Source organism: Felis catus, chromosome X, assembly GCF_018350175.1.
Source record: "Felis catus isolate Fca126 chromosome X, F.catus_Fca126_mat1.0, whole genome shotgun sequence".
Classification (NCBI taxonomy): Eukaryota; Metazoa; Chordata; class Mammalia; order Carnivora; family Felidae; genus Felis; species Felis catus.
Window position 1 is genome coordinate 63,083,957 of NC_058386.1, and position 18,171 is coordinate 63,102,127.

The following is an 18,171-nucleotide window of genomic DNA, read 5'->3' on the forward strand; positions in this document are numbered from 1 at the left end:
CTCTTCCTCTTTCCGTCTCCCATTGGCTACTCCCTCCGCAGCTCAAAATCTTATTGGCGACGGAAATTCACCTTCTTTGGGGGGCCTGTTGCTAAGGCGGCCTACGTCATTTGATCCACTCCACCTTCTCATAGGGGTTCCAATTCAGTCCTAATGACCTGAAAGCGCTAGTGACGTATTTTGACTTTATTCTGAAAATGCTTTTTGATCCATCCTCTTTTCTTTCACATATTGACAAAACAATAACAACTTACATTTACTGAGAGTTTACTATATACCAGCACTATACTAATCCTTTATTCGAGTTATCTCATGCAATCCTTATTCTTTTTGAGGCAGACAGACGCTTGTTAACTACATTCTCCAGATGAGGAAACCAAAACACAGTCTCACGCTAGTGGAGCCAAGATTCAGACCAGACACCACACTCTTAACCTCTAAATTATATGACCATCCTATATATTTTCTTTCCCATATTCCAGGTTATGTTCAAGTTCTTTACTTTCCTACATGTTTTTTATATATTAATAAGCATGCCAGCATACTTACAACTGTATACACAAGACGAACTTGAGAACTGCATACAATTCGTTTAATATTGAATAAACTGTAAACTGCCATACAGACAGACACACACATCGACCATTCTCCGAGTCTGATGTGATGTTTAACTCACCAACCAATCAAGGTCTATTTCCTCCTCATCACAGAGGTTTGGCTGGGTAATCGCTAAAACCCTTTCCAGACTTCATGTTCTGTAATTTAATTGTCCCCTGGTAATCTCTGCAAGTCACATATCAGTTCTCTGAAATTGAATAGTTTCTAATTTGATTTCCAAATTTATTCTAACATACATGTTTTATTTCATTTTATTTGCTTTTCTTGAAATTTGCAAGTGCTCCTGTTGTATTTGGGTGAAAGAGTTGCTGCTTTCTTCCGGAATTGGAAATAGCCTGTTTTAAATGGAACGCTTTGATAACTTGATAAGTACAGCAAATTTTTAACTAAGAAAAGTTTGGGTGAACCTGGCTGGCTCAGTCAGAAGAGTATGCACCTCTTGATCTCGGGGGTCATGAGTTCAAGCCCAATGTTGGGTGTAGAGATTACTTAAAAGAAAAAAGAGAGAAGTTTATACACATTTCAAGTCATCTTTTAAATATTCAAGGACTATTGCCAACTGTAGAAACCAGCCTTCTATATCTGGTCTACTAATTTTCTTCTTGTCTTCCGTATGATAAACATCACTTAAACATACAATTTACAGAAGTTATATTTTCCTCCTGGATAAATGCAGTTAATTTGAAAGGAGATACAAGACAGCACACAACTTAAAAAAAATGTTTATTTATTTTTGAGAGACAGAGCGTGAGTGAGGGAGGAGCAGTGAGGGAGGGAGACACAGAATCTGAAGCAGGCTTTGGGTTCTGAGCTGTCAGCACTAGCCAGACACAGGACTCAAACTCACAAACACTAAGATCATAACCTGAGCTGAAGTCTGGCACTCAACCAAGACACCCAGGTGCCCCACACAACTTTTAACCTAGTTCTTGGTGATAAGACTTCTTAACACTAAGCATTTTAACATGACAAATTCCACAAACAGAGAAGCATCTTAATAACAAAATTATAATAACAGAAATTTTTAAATATATAACTCACTGTATTCGTGAATCATAAGAAAGAGCATTCCTCTATTATTAAAAGATGACTAACAAAGTTTCACTGTTATATTATAGTTGTATCACTGTTTTGTATCACTGTCAATAGCTGATTTTCAATGAGTTTCCTTCTACCATATTTTAGAATAAATTCACTCATTCAAATATCTCACATTTTTCATCAAATTGCCACAGAAATCAACATAGAACCTTTCCTTGGTGTGGTACCTGGCTGGCTCAGTCAGTAGAGCCTGCAACTCTTGATCTCAGGGTTGTGGAATTGACCCCACATTGGGTGTAAAGATTACTTAAAAATAAAATCTTTAAAAAAACACCCTTCCTTGAACTCAACCATAAATGTGTAATTTGTGAATTTTCTTGAAAGACAAGGTATATTACCTTTAAGAGAGCAAGTTGGATAAGAAAATAGAGACTCTAATAATTTTTAATAAACACCATCACAAATTCTATTTTATGCCAAAATCAAAATGCTTTGGCAATATCAATTAAATTTTTAAATACATATATCTTTTAATCCAGAGATTTAACTTCTAGGAATTTGACCAACAGATATACTCTACATGGGAAAAATGAGATATCCACAAAACTATTCACTGCAGCATTGTTTGTAACATCAAAACTTTGAAAATGACATTGATAGTCCTCAGTGGGGAACTAGTTAAATGAATTATGTCACCCATGCAACAGAATACCAAATAGCTCCTTAAAATAAAAAAATGTCAAAAATCAGTTGTGTTTCTACGCACTAAAAATAACCAATCTAAAAAGTAAAGTAATAAAGCAATCACATTTACTATGGCATCAAAAAGGATAAAATACTTAGAAATAAACTTAACCAAGTAGATGAAAGACTTGTACGCTGAAATCTATGACACATTGCTAACAGAAATCAGAGAAAATACAAATGAATGGAAAGATATCTCATTCCCATGTATTTCTGGAAAACTTAATGTTTTTAAAATGTTTCTACTAGCCAAAGGGGCCTACAGACTCTTTAAATTCTCTGTCAAAATCCCAATGTCATTCTTTGAAGAATTAGACAAAAAAAAATCCAAAAAGTCACATGAAAGCTCAAGGGACCCTGAATAACCAACACAATCTTGAAAAAGAGAAGCAAAGTTGCAGAACACACATTTCATGATTTGAAAACATACTACAAACCAACAGTATTCAAGATAGTGTGGTATTGGCATAAAAGATAGATAAATAGATGATAGATAGATAGATAGATAGATAGATAGATAGATAGATAGATAGATAGATAGATTCCAATATAACAGGACAAAAGGGCCCAGAAATAAACGCTTTCACATAAGGTCAAATGATTTTCAACAAGGTTGCCAAGACTACACAATGGGGAAAGGATAGTTTCTCCAAAAACTGGTGCTGGGAAAATTGGAAATCCACTTTCAAAACAGTGAAGTTGGACTTTTAACTCACAGCAGATACAAAAATTACCTAAAATGGATTCAAGACCTAAACCTATACAATTCCTACAAGAAAACATGGGGAGAAACACTTTAGGACATTGGATTTGGCAATAGTTTCTTGGATGTGACACCAAAAGCATAAGCAACAAAAGTAAAATAGACAAATGAGACCATATCAAACTTGAAAATTTCTGCACATCAAAGAAGACTATAAACAGAGTGAAAAGGCAACCTATGGGGTAAGAGAAAATATTTACAAATTATATATTTGATAAGGGGTTAATATCCAGAATATATAAGGAACTTCTATGACTCAACAACAACAACAAATAACTTCATTAAAAAATGGGCAAAGTCAGTGACCACTCACAATGTGAATGCAACACATCAGTAAAGTACTGGGGTGCCTGGGTGGCTCAACAGATTAAGTCAACTTCAGCACAGGTCATGATCTCACAGTTTGTGAGTTCGAGCCCCGCATCAGACTCCACACTGACAGTGTGGAGCCTGCTTGGGATTCTCTCTCTCTCTCTCTCTGCCCCTCCCCCACTTGAGCTTTCTCTAGCTCTCAAAAATAAATAAATTTTTAAAAAGTACTACCTTGAGTTACAGAAATTTACATTGAATATTTTTTAAATCTCATTTTTAAAAATGTTTATTTTTTTTTATTTTGAGAGAGTGAGAAAGTGTGCAAGAGTAAGTGGGGGAGGGGCAGAGAGAGGGGAAGAGAGAAAATCCCAAGCAGGGTCCTCACTGTCCGCACGCAGCCTGACTCCGGGCTCCATCTCACAAAATGTGAGATCATGACCTGAGCTGAAATCAAGAGTTGGACCACTCAACCAAGGGAACCACCCAGGTGCCCCTAAAATCTCATTTTAAAGAAAAGGTGCTATTAGGGCAAAAAAATGTTGGATGATACATCCAAAGGTATGAAGACTAGATATCTTCAGGTGATATGTCTGAGTGATTTGTTTCCTGTTTCTATTTTTCCATTTTCTCAAAATTTCCTACAATGACAATATACTATAAAGTTGATGTGAGAAAGTTAAATAATTTTAATTGTTGTAAGCAACAACAGAACTATCAATTTTCTGCCAGCAAATATGAATTCAAGTAACAATTATGCCAACATAAACCTTAGCTCAGTATTGTTTTAAAAAGTGCTTTCTCTGGGGCACCAGCGAGTCGGTTAAGCATACGACTCTTGACTTTGGCTCAAGTCATGATCTCATGGTTCGTGAGTTCAAGCCCTGCATCAGGCTCATTGCTGACAGCCTGGAGCCTGCTTGGATTTCTCTCTCTCCCTCTCTCTCTGCCTGTTGCTTCCCCGCTCCGCACTCACACTCTCTCTCTCTCTCTCTCTCAAAATAAATAAACATTTAAAAAACTTTAATAAAAAAAGTACTCTCCCTCAATTCCAATCCTGTGGTTAAGCTTTCTGAGCTTTCTACCTTAAAACCTTAGTAGTGTGTTTTTCATAAATGCCCTTTATCAAATTGAGAAAGTTCCCTTCTGTAACTAGTTTTCAGCGTGTTTTTATCATATGGGTATTGAATTTTGTCAAATGCTTTTTCTGCATTTTCCTTCATTCTATTAATGTGGTATATTACATTGATTTAGTTTTGTATCACCACTGCATTTCTGGGATAAATCCCATTTGGTCATAGTGTATAATCCTTTTAATATGCTGCTGCATTTGATTTGATAGTATTTTGTTAAGGAGCTTTGCATATATATTTATAAAGAGTATTGTACTTATCTGTAGTTTTCTTTTTTTGTGGTATCTTTCTCTGTGTTATCACAGTGATGGTGGCCTCATAGAATGAGTTAGGAAGTGTTTCCTCCTCTTCTAATTTTTGGAAAATTTTGACAGGGATGGGTGATAATTCTTTATTAAATGTTTATAGAATTCACCAGTGAAACCATGTGGTCTGGAGCATTTTTTGGAAGGTTTTGGATTACTGACTCAATCTTACTTTTTATAGGTGTGTTCAGATTTTCTATTTCTTTTTGAGGCTTCTTTGGTAGTCAATTTTTTTCAGAAATTTGTCCATTTCATTTAGATTATGTAATTATATGGCATACAATTATTCATAATATCCATTTTTTTGATCTGATATTAGTAGTAATATACTGTTTCATTTCTAATTTTAGCAATTTAACTCTTCTCTCTTATTTTCTCAGTATAAACCTTTGTCAATATTGTTGATCTTTTAAAAAAAAACCAACATTTGAATTTGTTAATTTTCTCTATTTTTTTTTCTATTCTCTATTTTGTGTGTCTTCATTCTAATCTAATCTTTAGTATTCTGATAGATTTTGTTATAATTTATTCTTCTATATATTTTCTAGATCTAGATTATTCTATACCTATATATACCTATTTCTTATTTTCTAGTTACTTAGGTTATAAAATTATATTATTAATTTAAGATCTTTCTTCTTTTTAATTTAGACATTTACAGATATAATTTTCCCTCTGAGCAATACTTTCACTAATTCCCATGTTTCTGTATTTTCTATTTTTGTTTTCATTCATCTCAAATTATTTTCTAAATACCCTTGTGATTTCTTCTTTGACCCATTGGTTGTTTAAGAGTATGCTGTTTAATTTCCTCATACTTATGAATTTTCCAAATTTCCTTCTGTTATTGAATTCTAGTCTTTTCTCATTGTAGGCAGAGGAGATATTGTTTGGTGGAGTGTTCTCTGTAAGTCCATCACTCCAGTTGGTTTATAGTGTTGTTCAAGCCCTCTATTACCTTAATGATCTTCTTTCTTGTTTTATCAATTATTAAAAGTGGAGTACTGAAATTTCCAACTATTATTGTAGAACTGTTTCTTCCTTCAATTTTATCAGTATATGTTTATAATTATTATATTCTCTTGAGGGATTGACACTTTATCAATAAATAAGGTCCTTTTTGTCACTTGTAACAATTTTTTTAAGTTCATTTATTTTAAGAAGGAGAGAGACAGAGAGAGAAGGAGGGAGAGAGAGGGAGGGAGGGAGAGAGAGAGAGACAGAGAGAGAGAGAGAGAGAGAGAGAGAGAATCCCAAGCAGACTCTGTGCTGTCAGCACTGACCCCAATGTGGGGCTCAATCTCACAAACTGTGAGATCATGACCTGAGCCAAAACCGAGTCGGATGCTTAACCAACTGAGCCACCCAGGCCCCCCTAAAACAATGATTCTATACAGCTCCATCCTTCCCCTTTTATGTTGTTATCATCAACTAATATCTTTATGCATTGTGTGCTCACTAACATAAATTTATAATTATTGATTTTTGCATATTCTCTTTAATCAAATGGGATAATAAAGAGGAATCATGAACCAAAAATGCAGTAATACTGGCTTTTACATTTACCTGTGTAGTTACATTTACTAGTGATCTTAATTTCCTCATATGGTTTTGAGTTACTGTCTAGTGTACTTTAATTTTGACCCAGAGATCTTCTAATGTTTATTTATTTTTGAGAGAGAGAGAGAGAGAGAGAGAGCGAAAAGAAGAGGGGCAGAGAGAAAGAGGGAGACACAGAATCCAAAGCAGACTCCAGGCTCTGTGGGCACAGAGCACAACACGGGGCTCGAACTCACAAACAGTGAGATCATGACTTGAGCCAAAGTCGAACCTGAGCCAGCCAGGCACCGACCTGAAGATCTTTTGATCTACTAGAAGCAAATTCTCCAGCTTTTGTTTTATCTGGGAATGTCTTAATTTTTCCTTCATATCTGAAGAATTGTTTTGCCAATTCTAGAATTCATGGTTAATATATTTTTTCAGTACTTTAAATATGTCATCTCACTGCTTTTTGACCCCCTTTGTTTCTAATGAAAAATTGGCTGTTAATCTTATTGACAAATCATTTTTCTCTTGGCACTTTCAAGTTTCTCTATCTGTCTGCCTGTCTTGGTATGGATCTTTTTGAGTTTATTTTACTTGGAGTTTGGTGAACTTCTTAGATGTGTAGATTCATGTCTTCCATCAAATTTGGGACATTTTCAGCCATTATGTGTTCATATATTCTTTCTGCCTTTTCGCTCTCTATTTTTTCTTCTGCTAGAACTCTCTTTATGTTAATTGTCTTCTTCTATTTTTCTTTCTGCTTCTGCAACTGGATAATTATAATTGACTTATCTTCCTGATTACTATTTCTTTCTTCTGCCTGCTTAAATGTGTTTTTGAAGTAGTAAATTTTTTTCATTATTGTATCTTTCCACTCAAGAATTTCCATTTGGTTCTTTTTGTGATATCTATTTCTTTATTTTTTCCACCAAGACTAATATCTTTTATTTTCCAGCTTTATTGAGATGTAATTGACATATAATGTTGTATACAAGTAAGATATACATGATTTGATACACATTGTGAAACGTTTACCATAATAAGGTTAGTTAACACATCCTTCACCTCACATAATTACCATTTTGTTGTTATGATCCATCTCTTTATTGATATTCTATGGTAAGACATTGCTCACCTGATTTTCTTGAGTTCTTTGAACATGGTTTCCTTTAGCTCTTTAAACATATTTTAAATACCTGGTTTAAAGTCTTTTTCTAGTAAGTATAATATCTAGGCTTCCTGAAGCATAATTTCTGCCAATTTCTTTTTTCCCATGTGAATGGGCCATACTTTCTTATTTTTTAATGTCTCATTTTTTTTACTGAAAAATGGACATTTTGAATATAGTAATGTGGTATCTCTGGAAACCAGATTCTCTTCCTCTCCCAGGGTTTGTTGTTGTTCATTGTAGGTTGTAGTTCTTGCTTAGTGAGGTTTCTAAACTACTTTTGTATATGTAGTGTGTGCTGATTGTTGCCACTGGAGCATGCTTTTAAACTGTTTTTATAAAGACTGAATTCTTTGTCATGTGTGGATCCTGAAGTCTGTTTCACTAGCTTAGTGGTCATTTAATGATTTGTGAGTTGATTTCCTTAAATATATGGAAGCAAAAGAAAAGAAAAGAAGTCTCTTGATCTTTGCAGATTGGCTTTGTGTTGGTGCAATCCTTCAACACTTAGCCAGTGTGCTTACAACTCTGCCTTAGCTTTCAATTCCTGCTCACAATGAGCATAAAGATCAGCCAAGGGTGAAAGCTCAGAGAATTCTTAAGTTTTTTCTGAGTATGCATTGTTTTTGGTATATAAAATTTTTATTTCTCAAAGTGTCTTCTCAGATTTTCCTCCCAGACTTTTGGTGCAGTTGTTTGTCACAACTGCCATGTTTTTCCCCAGGCAGCATTGGCTTCTTCATTTGTCTTTCAATATTTTCAAGGAATACCCTGTTCATAACTGCTTTTCTTCCCTGAAAGACTTCCGAGTTAGGCAAAATTGAGGCAAGCCCCTTTTGTCATTCCTTCCAGGAACACACAAACAGGTCAAAATAGACAAACACAATATTTTGGGAACAAAATCTGTTCTGCTCTCTCTGGGACTAGCTACCTACACTGGGAACACAGGGTGAGTTAAAGACTCTGACACACCAGAGTGGGGAAATCAGGCAAGGCTAAAATAGCACAAAGCTCTCCTACTATGCTTAAGTTGACTTTTCTTTCTTTTTTTTTTTTTCAACGTTTATTTATTTTTGGGACAGAGAGAGACAGAGCATGAACGGGGGAGGGGCAGAGAGAGAGGGAGACACAGAATTGGAAACAGGCTCCAGGCTCCGAGCCATCAGCCCAGAGCCTGATGCGGGGCTCGAACTCACGGACCGCAAGATCGTGACCTGGCTGAAGTCGGATGCTTAACCAACTGCGCCACCCAGGCGCCCCTTAAGTTGACTTTTCTTGATTCAGCATTCACTTGGTTGGTTTTTTTTTCCATTTTAAAATGTTTATTTATTTAAATTTTTAAATGTTTATTTATTTTTGAAGGAGAAAGTGACAGTGTGAGTGAGGGAGGGGCAGAGAGAGGGAGACACAGAATCCGGAGCAGGCTCCAGGCTCTGAGCTGTCAGCACAGGGCCTGATGTGGGGTTCAAACCCATGAACTGTCAGATCATGACCTGAGCTGAAGTCGGACACTCAAATGACTGAGCCACCCAGGATCCCCTCACTTGGTTGCTTTAAACCTTGACTATTTCCAGAGTTCTGACAACAGTGATACTGACAGTTTTGCTCATTTTTTTCATTGTTTTTACAGAGGGATGGGCCCTTTAAACTGTTTACTTTGCCATCTTCTGTCTTGGTTATTTTTGGCCCTTCACATTTGCATATAAAATTTAAAATCAGCATTTCAATCTTCACACACTAAAAAATCTGCCAAAATTTTTACTGAAATTGATGTGAAAATTGAGAGCATTATAACACTGAATTTTGAAATGTATGAATAGGGCATATCCTTTATTTAGGTGTTAATTTCTGTCAATGTTTTGCAGTTTTCAGTATATGTTTTGCCTATCTTTTATTACGTTTATTCCTAATACTATCTTAAAAAAATTTTTTTTAAATGTTTTTATTCATTTTTGAGACAGAGAGACAGAGCATGAGCAGGGGAGGGGCAGAGAGAGAGGGAGACACAGAATCTGAAGCAGGCTCCAGGCTCTGAGCTGTCAGCACAGAGCCCGATGCGGGTCTTGAACTCACGGAGTGTGAGATCATGACCTGAGCTGAAGTCGGATGCTTAACCGACTGAGCCACCCAGGTGCCCCATATTCCTAATACTATCTTAATCTTAATTAACATTTGACAGAACTAGCTAGTTAGTCACTATGAAGGAATTCTATCCGATACCTTTCTTCTGCTGAGCTTTTGGGACTATAATCTATTATGTATGCTACTACAGCAAAATGGTAATACTGATATTTTAGCATTTATATTTTTATATTACCAAAACATTGGTATTTTATAAAAATATGAGATAAAATTGTCACAGTAGTCTACATGTTGTCCTCAGATGTTACCCCTGAAAACAGGCCAGGAACAAAGATTAAGGATTCTTTGTACTTCCAACTTGAGTCTTGGAAATAGAATGATTAAGAAGGAAAATCTCCATTAAAAGAGGTGAGGAGAAGGGCGCTTGGGTGGCTCATTTGTTTAAGTGTCCAACTCTTGGTTTCAACTCAGGTCATGATCTCATGGTTTGTGAGTATGAACCCTGCGTTGGGTTCTGTGTTGACAGTGTGGAGCCTACTTAGGCTACTCTCTCTCTGCCCCAGCCCCGCTTGCTCTCTCTTTCTCAAAATAAATAAACTTTAAAAAAAAGAGGTGAGGAGAGGTCAGCCTTGTGAGAATGAATCTGACCTTTGAGGGAGAAAAGGGAAAGGAAAGAAGAGATCTAACCACAGAGGAAGAGAAGAAGTTGGGTTTTCAGGGGTCCTGGTATTGGGCCTAGAAACCTCCCTCCCTCTTTTTTCCTTTTCTCTTCAAATTTCCCTACTATCTTCTCTTTCTGTTTCTCTAAAGTTTCTTCACCTCAGTTGTAATAAGATTCTATGGGAATTGGATGGAGGTCCAAATTGGTTGTAAGGGAAATATAAATGACTAATAAATAAAAGACGTTCAGAGTTACTAATAACTTGGAAACTGGTAATTGAAATGAGATACATTGAAAGAATTTTAAAACCAGAAAAGGGATGAGTGGTAAGAATATTTTTAAAGTAGTGCATTTTGTTCTTTTAGAAGTTTCCAAGTACCATGTAACTCTGGGTATGACTCGGGATGTAAATGAATCTGACTTCATATATTTTTAAGGCCTCTTTTACTTTTATTTTTTAATGTCTATTTATTTTTGAGGGAGAGACAGCACGAGCGGGAGAGGGGCAGAGAGAGAGAGAGGGAGACAGTCCAACTCATGGATCAAACCCACCAACTGCAAGATCATGACCTGAGTCGATGTCGGACGCTTAACCTACTGAGCCACCCAGGTGCCCCTCTGACTTCAGAGTTTAAGTACTGAAATGATACTATACCTACAAGAATATTTTGGCATTTAGGTGGGGGCAGGGACCAAAAAAAGAGAATATTTTGGCATCTCAGAACCTTAAAAATCTATCTTGTGAATTATTCACCCTTTAAAATTTCAATTTCTGTCACAGAAACTTTTCTCTTTGCCTCCCACCCGAACCCCAAGAAAGTGATTAAGCCTTTATCTGTACCCATGATATAACATATATTCTCCCACTAACACATAGGGATTGCATTTGTTTACATGTTTATTTCCACCATAAGACTGCAAGCAACTCAAGAGCAAAGACCTTTTTTTCTTTATTCAATCAGTGAAAATTTACTGAGCATGTACTATGCAGGCATTTTAGAAAATGAGCATACAAAGATGAGTAAGACAATACTCCTGTTCTCAAGGAACTTACTGTTTAGGGGAGAAACCCAGCAATTAGAGATAGACTAACAGAGATGGCATGCACTAAGTAAGAGAGGAGGGGTATAGATCCAAAAGTGGGAGGTCAGGAAAACTTCCGAGAAATTATGTTTGAACTGTGTTTGAGGGGGAGAAAACATTTCATTAATTTTATTTGAAGATCACAAAAAGAACTTTAGACCTGAAGTTCTCTAGCTACAACTGCTGGCCACAGAGCCATGGCAAGGGATCATAAACTGGAAGGTTCAAACCAAATGGATCATTTCTGAGTCTGGATTTTGGGTGATGCCAACACATCTTAATGAGTTTTTTTTTTTTTCCAGCTGGAAGTCATTGTTTACAAAGCACTCATTGGAATATACTAATCACCACTGATTGTGAAGGCAGGGTTTATCTGAATGTCCTTAAACTGTTGCCCAAAAGAGCCTGAAGACCATGCTTCAACATTTTAACCATGAGTCATATTCTATCCAGCTGTATTCATATTTTCAGGACAATGGTGAAATACAAAGTGGTGTCAGTGAGGATATGCCAGTATGGGGTTGGAGCCAAGGCATTAGTATTTTAGTTGTGAGCATTAGTATTTTAGTTTTGAGTTGTGGTAAAAATATATATGTATATTTTTTATTTTTTTAAAGTAAGCTCTAGGCCCAACATAGGACTTGAACTCATGACCCTGAGGTCAAGAGTCACATGCTTTACTGACTGAGCCAGCCAGGTGACCCTAAATTCTACTTTCACAGATTAAAGGGAGTCTATTGAAATTCCTCCCTTCTTCTGAAGCCTACATCAACCATTCCAGGGAAATGCCTCTCCCATCAGGACCCTTCATCCAGGATCTAGATGTCAGGAAACAATCATAGACTATGGTTTCTATGTCTCCAGGGAGTAACTTGCATCTCCCACTGAAACCTAATCCACAGGAAATTTGCAGCAAAATTGGAAACTCTGTAGGCATTTCCTTAGAATAACCTTCAGTGAACTGCATCACCTAAGTTAGATTTTCTTTAACAGTCAAAATAAAGGGGCTGATTAAATGGTCCCTTTGGCTTTGACTTTCTATAATATTAGCATACTATTACAGTTGTTGATTTCATCCTTGCTCATATTTGGGAAGAACCTATTTAAATCAAGATCTGATATTTACTTACTGGTTTCAAGTAAATCCTTTCTAGATTTTTTTTTTCTAAAAAATATTTCAATGCATATGAAATAACTTGCACCTATAATGGCCACCACAGCATTTCAGAGCTTCTTCAGAACACTGACTACAAAACATCCTACATTTCAATTGATTTAATTTGATACCAAACCTGAATATCACAAATTATATGTATTCAAATTTTAAATACATGTATCTTTAATATTTTGCACCTAAAACAGTGGTGCTGGAAGGTACATTGAGGAGATTTAGTCCAATGCACTCACATTAGAATAAAGAAACAGGTCCTGAGAGAACCTATTTCAAGTGACTTGCCTATGGTCACATAGCTAAACAGAAAGTAAGGAAGGACCAAAAGCTGTTTACAAGCCAGATCTCTCTACTTCCTGTCCAATGTTCCCATTCCATGTTTGCAAATGTACTGTTGTTGCCCAGTCTCATATAACTTGATAATCTGGGTAACTTTCAAATCAATTATTCAGTACAAAAACGTAACTTACCTAGTCACAATGTTCATAGGGACAAAACTAGATCAACCATTTATGACAGCCATTCATCTATTAATCTTGGCTGTTTTGAATCTAATAGATGACAACATTAATGAAAGATAACATATGAAATCCCAGAAGAATGTATCTCAGTTTAGAAATACCTAAGCGGGGGGCACCTGGGTGGCTCAGTCGGTTAAGCATCCCACTTTGGCTCAGGTCATGATCTCGCGGTTTGTGAGTTCGAGCCCCACGTCGGGCTTTGTGCTGACAGCTCAGAGCCTGGAGCCTACTTCAGATTCTGTATCTCTTTCTCTCTCTGCCCCTCCCCCCCCTTGTGCTCTGTCTCTCTCTGCCTCTCAAAAATAAATAAATGTAAAAAAAAAAATAAAAAATGGAAATACCTAAGGAAATTGGCTTATCAAATTCACTGTCATTAGGACAATAAGAAATTCAATTATAATTTCAAAATGAAATAATCTAATATTACAATTCTAATTTAGTGTTTTAAATTCACCCCTCTTTACATGTTAATCAAAAAACTCAGAGTAGATTGTAAAAGTTTATTGATATGGTCAAAAAGCAAATAGCCAGACATTTGGTTATCTGTGCTACTACAATGTCATTTTGAATAGTATTTTTAAAATGCATAACAAATAATATTTAAAACATTACTAGAAAAGTAAATTAAGAGTCTACTTTAAGGCACTTCAGATGAAAGCAAATTTCAAAGTTTACATAAAATTAACTCTATTCTAAGTTTAGTAAATCTGCTTTCTACAGATTTTAGCTAGAATGTAACTTTTCTCCCTGCACAAGAAAAACGTGCTATAAGGGAGACAAAACAAATTAAAAAAAAGTGTCATTCTTTCAATGCTCATGGCACATTATCTGGAGCTATACAGATTACATGGAAGTAGTATTACCCTGGTCAGTCTGTACAAATCAGGGCATCTTTATACAAGTCTCATAAGAATCACAGCATAAATTTATTTGGCCTGAGACAATTACAAGAATAACAGATAAGGAATCCAAAATCACACAATTTACAAGGAAGTAATTACCAAAAAGTGAATTCACTAAAGGGTAAATGGTCAACTGTATGTCCCCACCCACCAAATCTTCAAACAAAAACCCTCATAAAATGTTTCTTCTTAGGCAATTATATCCATCTCTTCTGCAAATCTCTTTATATAAGACTTTTAGACCACATGGGAGTTATTAGATAGTAAATAGTAGGCAAAGTATTATTTTAATGTAATACTTCTAAGATTGCTTTAAAATTTTTTCACAATCGTAATTATCATATTTCTATAATAGTGGAATTTCAGGATATTCTTCATAGCTATAGGAAAGGTTATGGCTAGATCTAATGATAACTTTCATTCTTTCATTCTTCACATAAATTTGGTTAGCATTTATGGTTATTTCCACTGACAGAAAAAAAGACAAAACTCAAAAACTCTTCAAATATTTACTGTTTCTCTACTTGAGGTGTGGGAATGAAGGCTAAAATAATAGCAAAAATAGAACTGTCAAGAAACAATTTACTTTCCATTCACAGGCAACAACTCAATTATGTCAGGATGTGCTTCTTCCAGTCTAAGGGAGTCCTTCTCCTAAATACGAGGGTTAATGAAATATGTTGTAACTGTAATACAGAAATTGACTTAACCAGATGAACCTATTTTTTTCTCTAAGGTACAAATGAAATAAGCAACAATCTTTAATTTGCAGAAACATTTCAGACGATTTTTAAGTAACACTGATTTTAGCACTAAGCTACATTTTTATTAGAGTGGAACTTACCGTAAATAAAAGAAATTAAGGAGACAGAATAAACCTGAAATCTTTCCAAATAAAAATAGTTAACAACACATTCATGCAGAAATCATAATCCTGTATTTAGACTTTTTAATATCTATAGCTACCATGAAGCATAACTAGCACTGTATTTCAGCAGAAAACATGAAGGAGGGGGAGGATTGGCTAGTCTTTTCTACAGGTTAGATATGTACTCTAAACAATATTGTTCTATTTTCAGAAGATTGCATAGCACAGATTTCCCCACCCAAAAGGAAAGATGTGCAAAGTATACACATCCATGCAAAGATGGAAAAGCTAAAACTGGATTCCTGATACATTTATCTGTTAATAGGCATATGTAGGAACATCTGGTCAGTTCTTTTTTTCCCCTAATTTTGGGTAAGATAATATAAAATCAGATAGCCAAAAGCTTACTAAAGCAGTTTTGAACCTTGTTCTAATTAAAATGTAGTAGTTATAAAATTTTTATAATGTACTTAATTTTACTAAATTAAATGTTACATAAAGTTCATCAGGAAGGGAAGGTTAGGAGGAGAATTGTATCCAAAATACTTCATGGTTTTGACAAGAAATTGCTTGTTAAGGCACTACAAATCTTCTTTGGTTAAATGATTAACTATTTAAATCACTTGAAAAAAAAGAGGTAATACAAAATACACAAATTTCATTCTTTACAACACACACCCATTTTTCATTTTCCAATTTCCATTACTCCAGTGTCTACATATCTCTGGGGTCCTTTTTAACTCATCAGAAAGCTGAAATAAAAACATTAAACAATATGTTAGTCTTTGAAAAAAAAGGCTTTACTTTTTTTTTTTTTGAGAAACAGAGTGTGTGCACATGCAAGCGGGGGAAGAACGGAGGAAGAGGGAGAGAGAGAATCCTAAGCAGGCTCCATGCCCAATGTGGAGCCTGATGTGGGGCTCAATCTCATGACAGTGAGATCATGACCTGAGCCAAAATCAAGAGTGGGATCTTAACTGACTGAGCCACCCAGGCACCCCACAATAGGCTTTAATTCTAACAAATACTGTATCTTGATTTTAACAGACAAAAGAGCATTTGGGTGTATGCATAATAAACTTTGAGTATTAATACCAAAAGTGAGAAACACCGAGATACTGAGATGGTCTTAGGCGAGAAGGAAATAGACATAAACTTAAGTTAAAATATGTCATGAAGAGAAATACTGATTAATAAGTGAATCAACCATGGTGATGAAATAAAGCAATAGAAATCCCAGCGAGATTGCCCTTGTACTCCATTCAGTATTCTATAGAGGAGAAATTATTTTAAAATATATATACACAGAAGAATAAAAGTATAAAGGTAGAAGATTATAAATCAAAAATCAAAGTTCGGGTAGGTTTTGTTCTTAAAATTAAGTTTGCCAGCATAAATATCCATCAACTGATGAATGGATAAGAAGATGTGGTATATATATATACAATGGAATATTTCTCAGCAGCCATAAAAAAGAACAAAATCTTGTCATCTGCAAAGACATGGATGGAGCTAGACAGTATTATGCTAAGTGAAATAAGTCAGTCAGAGAAAGACAAATACCATATGATTTTACTCATATGTGGAATTTAAGAAATAAACAATGGGGTACCTGGATGGCTCAGTCAGTTAAGTGTCTGACTTTTCATCTTGGCTCAGGTCATGGTCTCACGGTTGTTGAGACTGAGCCCCACATTGGGCTCCATGCTGACAGTATGAAGCCTGCTTGGGATTCTCTCTCTCCCTCTCTCTGTGTCCCTCCCCTGTGTGTGCTCTTTCTCTCTCTCTCTCTCAAAATAAATAAATAAATAAATAAATAAATATTAAAATAGAAAGAAAACAAATGAGCAAAGGGGAGGGAGAAAGAGGGAATCAAACCAAGAAAGAGACTCTTAACTATAAAGAACTGATGGTAACCAGAATGGAGGTGGGGGAGAATGGGTTATATAGGTGATGGGGATTAAGGCGTATATTTCTTGTAATGAGCACCAAGTATTATATGGAAGTGCTGAATTACTAAATTGTACACCTGAAACTAATACTACACTGTATGTTAACTAACTGGAATTTTACTCACCATCAAAAAGAATTAAATCTTACTACTTGCAACCACATGGATGGAACGAGTGTATTTTGCTAAGCAAAATAAGTCAGTCACAGAAAGACAAGTACCATATAATTTCACTAATATGTGGAATTTAAGAAACAAAACAGATGAACATAGGGAAAGGGGGAAAAAAGAGAGGGAAGCAAACCATGAGACTCCTAAGTCTAGAGAACAAACTGAGGGCTGATGGAAGGGAGGTAGTCGGGGGATGGGCTAAATGGGTGATGGGTATTGAAGAGGGCACTTGTGATGAGCACTGGGTGTTATACGTAAGTGATGAATCACTAAATTCTATTCCTGACACCAGTATTACACTATATGAAAACTAAAATTTAAATAAAAATCTGAAAAAGAAATAAAAAAAGAAATAAAATTAAGTAAGTTTGCAAGAAAAAATTCAAAAAAAGATTGATTTATGTTGTTCATTGATCAAAAGAATCTAGGACTGTCACAATATAATCAATCAACCAAGGAGTTGTTCAAAATTACTTACTGCAAACATGTGTTAAAAGTAATATGAAAAATGAATTTGTCTCTCAAAAACATCACTTGATATACTTTATTTTTAGTGTTCATAGTCCTTTATACAACAGGACAATGTTGTATTAAAAGAACAGGAATTATGGCAACTGATACTCAGATTATAAAACTAACTCACAACATTCCCCATTATGTAGGTACACATCTCATGGCTACTAACAGAATAAAATCGAGAATTTACAACCAGGACAGTAATTTATTCCCTGAGCCTTAGAGATCTCTATGAACATTTCAAGCCAATTAGATCTTCTTAAACACTCTTTCTTTTTTTGTTGTTGTTTTATAGTTTATTTATTTTGAGAGAGAGAGAGAGTGTGAGCAGGAGAAGGGCAGAGGGAGCCAGGCAGGCCCCATGCTGACAGTTCCCCAAACACTCTTTCTTATACTCTCCATAAACTGGATTCTAGGGTACCTTGATGGCTCAGTTGGTTAAGCGTCCGACTTTTTTTTTTTTTTTTAACATTTATTTGTTTTTGAAGGAGAGAGAGACAGAGCATGAGCAGGGGAGGGGCAGAGAGAGAGGGAGACACAGAATGTGAAGCAGGCTCCAGTCTCTGAGCTGTCAGCACAGAGCCTGATGCAGGGCTTGAACTCACAAATCATGAGAGCT

General features: G+C 35.6%; 1 protein-coding gene across 2 annotated transcripts in view; it reads right to left on the reverse strand.

Moving 5' to 3' along the window:
• Positions 1-13,630: 13,630 nt before the first annotated feature.
• The window catches only part of MAGT1 (magnesium transporter 1), a 59,470-nt gene continuing 54,929 nt past the window's right edge, over positions 13,631-18,171 (reverse strand). For both annotated transcript variants that reach the window (XM_019824007.2, XM_004000661.5), the window contains one exon: positions 13,631-15,666. In XM_019824007.2, the coding sequence (XP_019679566.1) occupies positions 15,659-15,666 (8 nt within the window). In that variant the 3' untranslated portion in view covers positions 13,631-15,658. The remainder of the gene's footprint in view (positions 15,667-18,171) is intronic.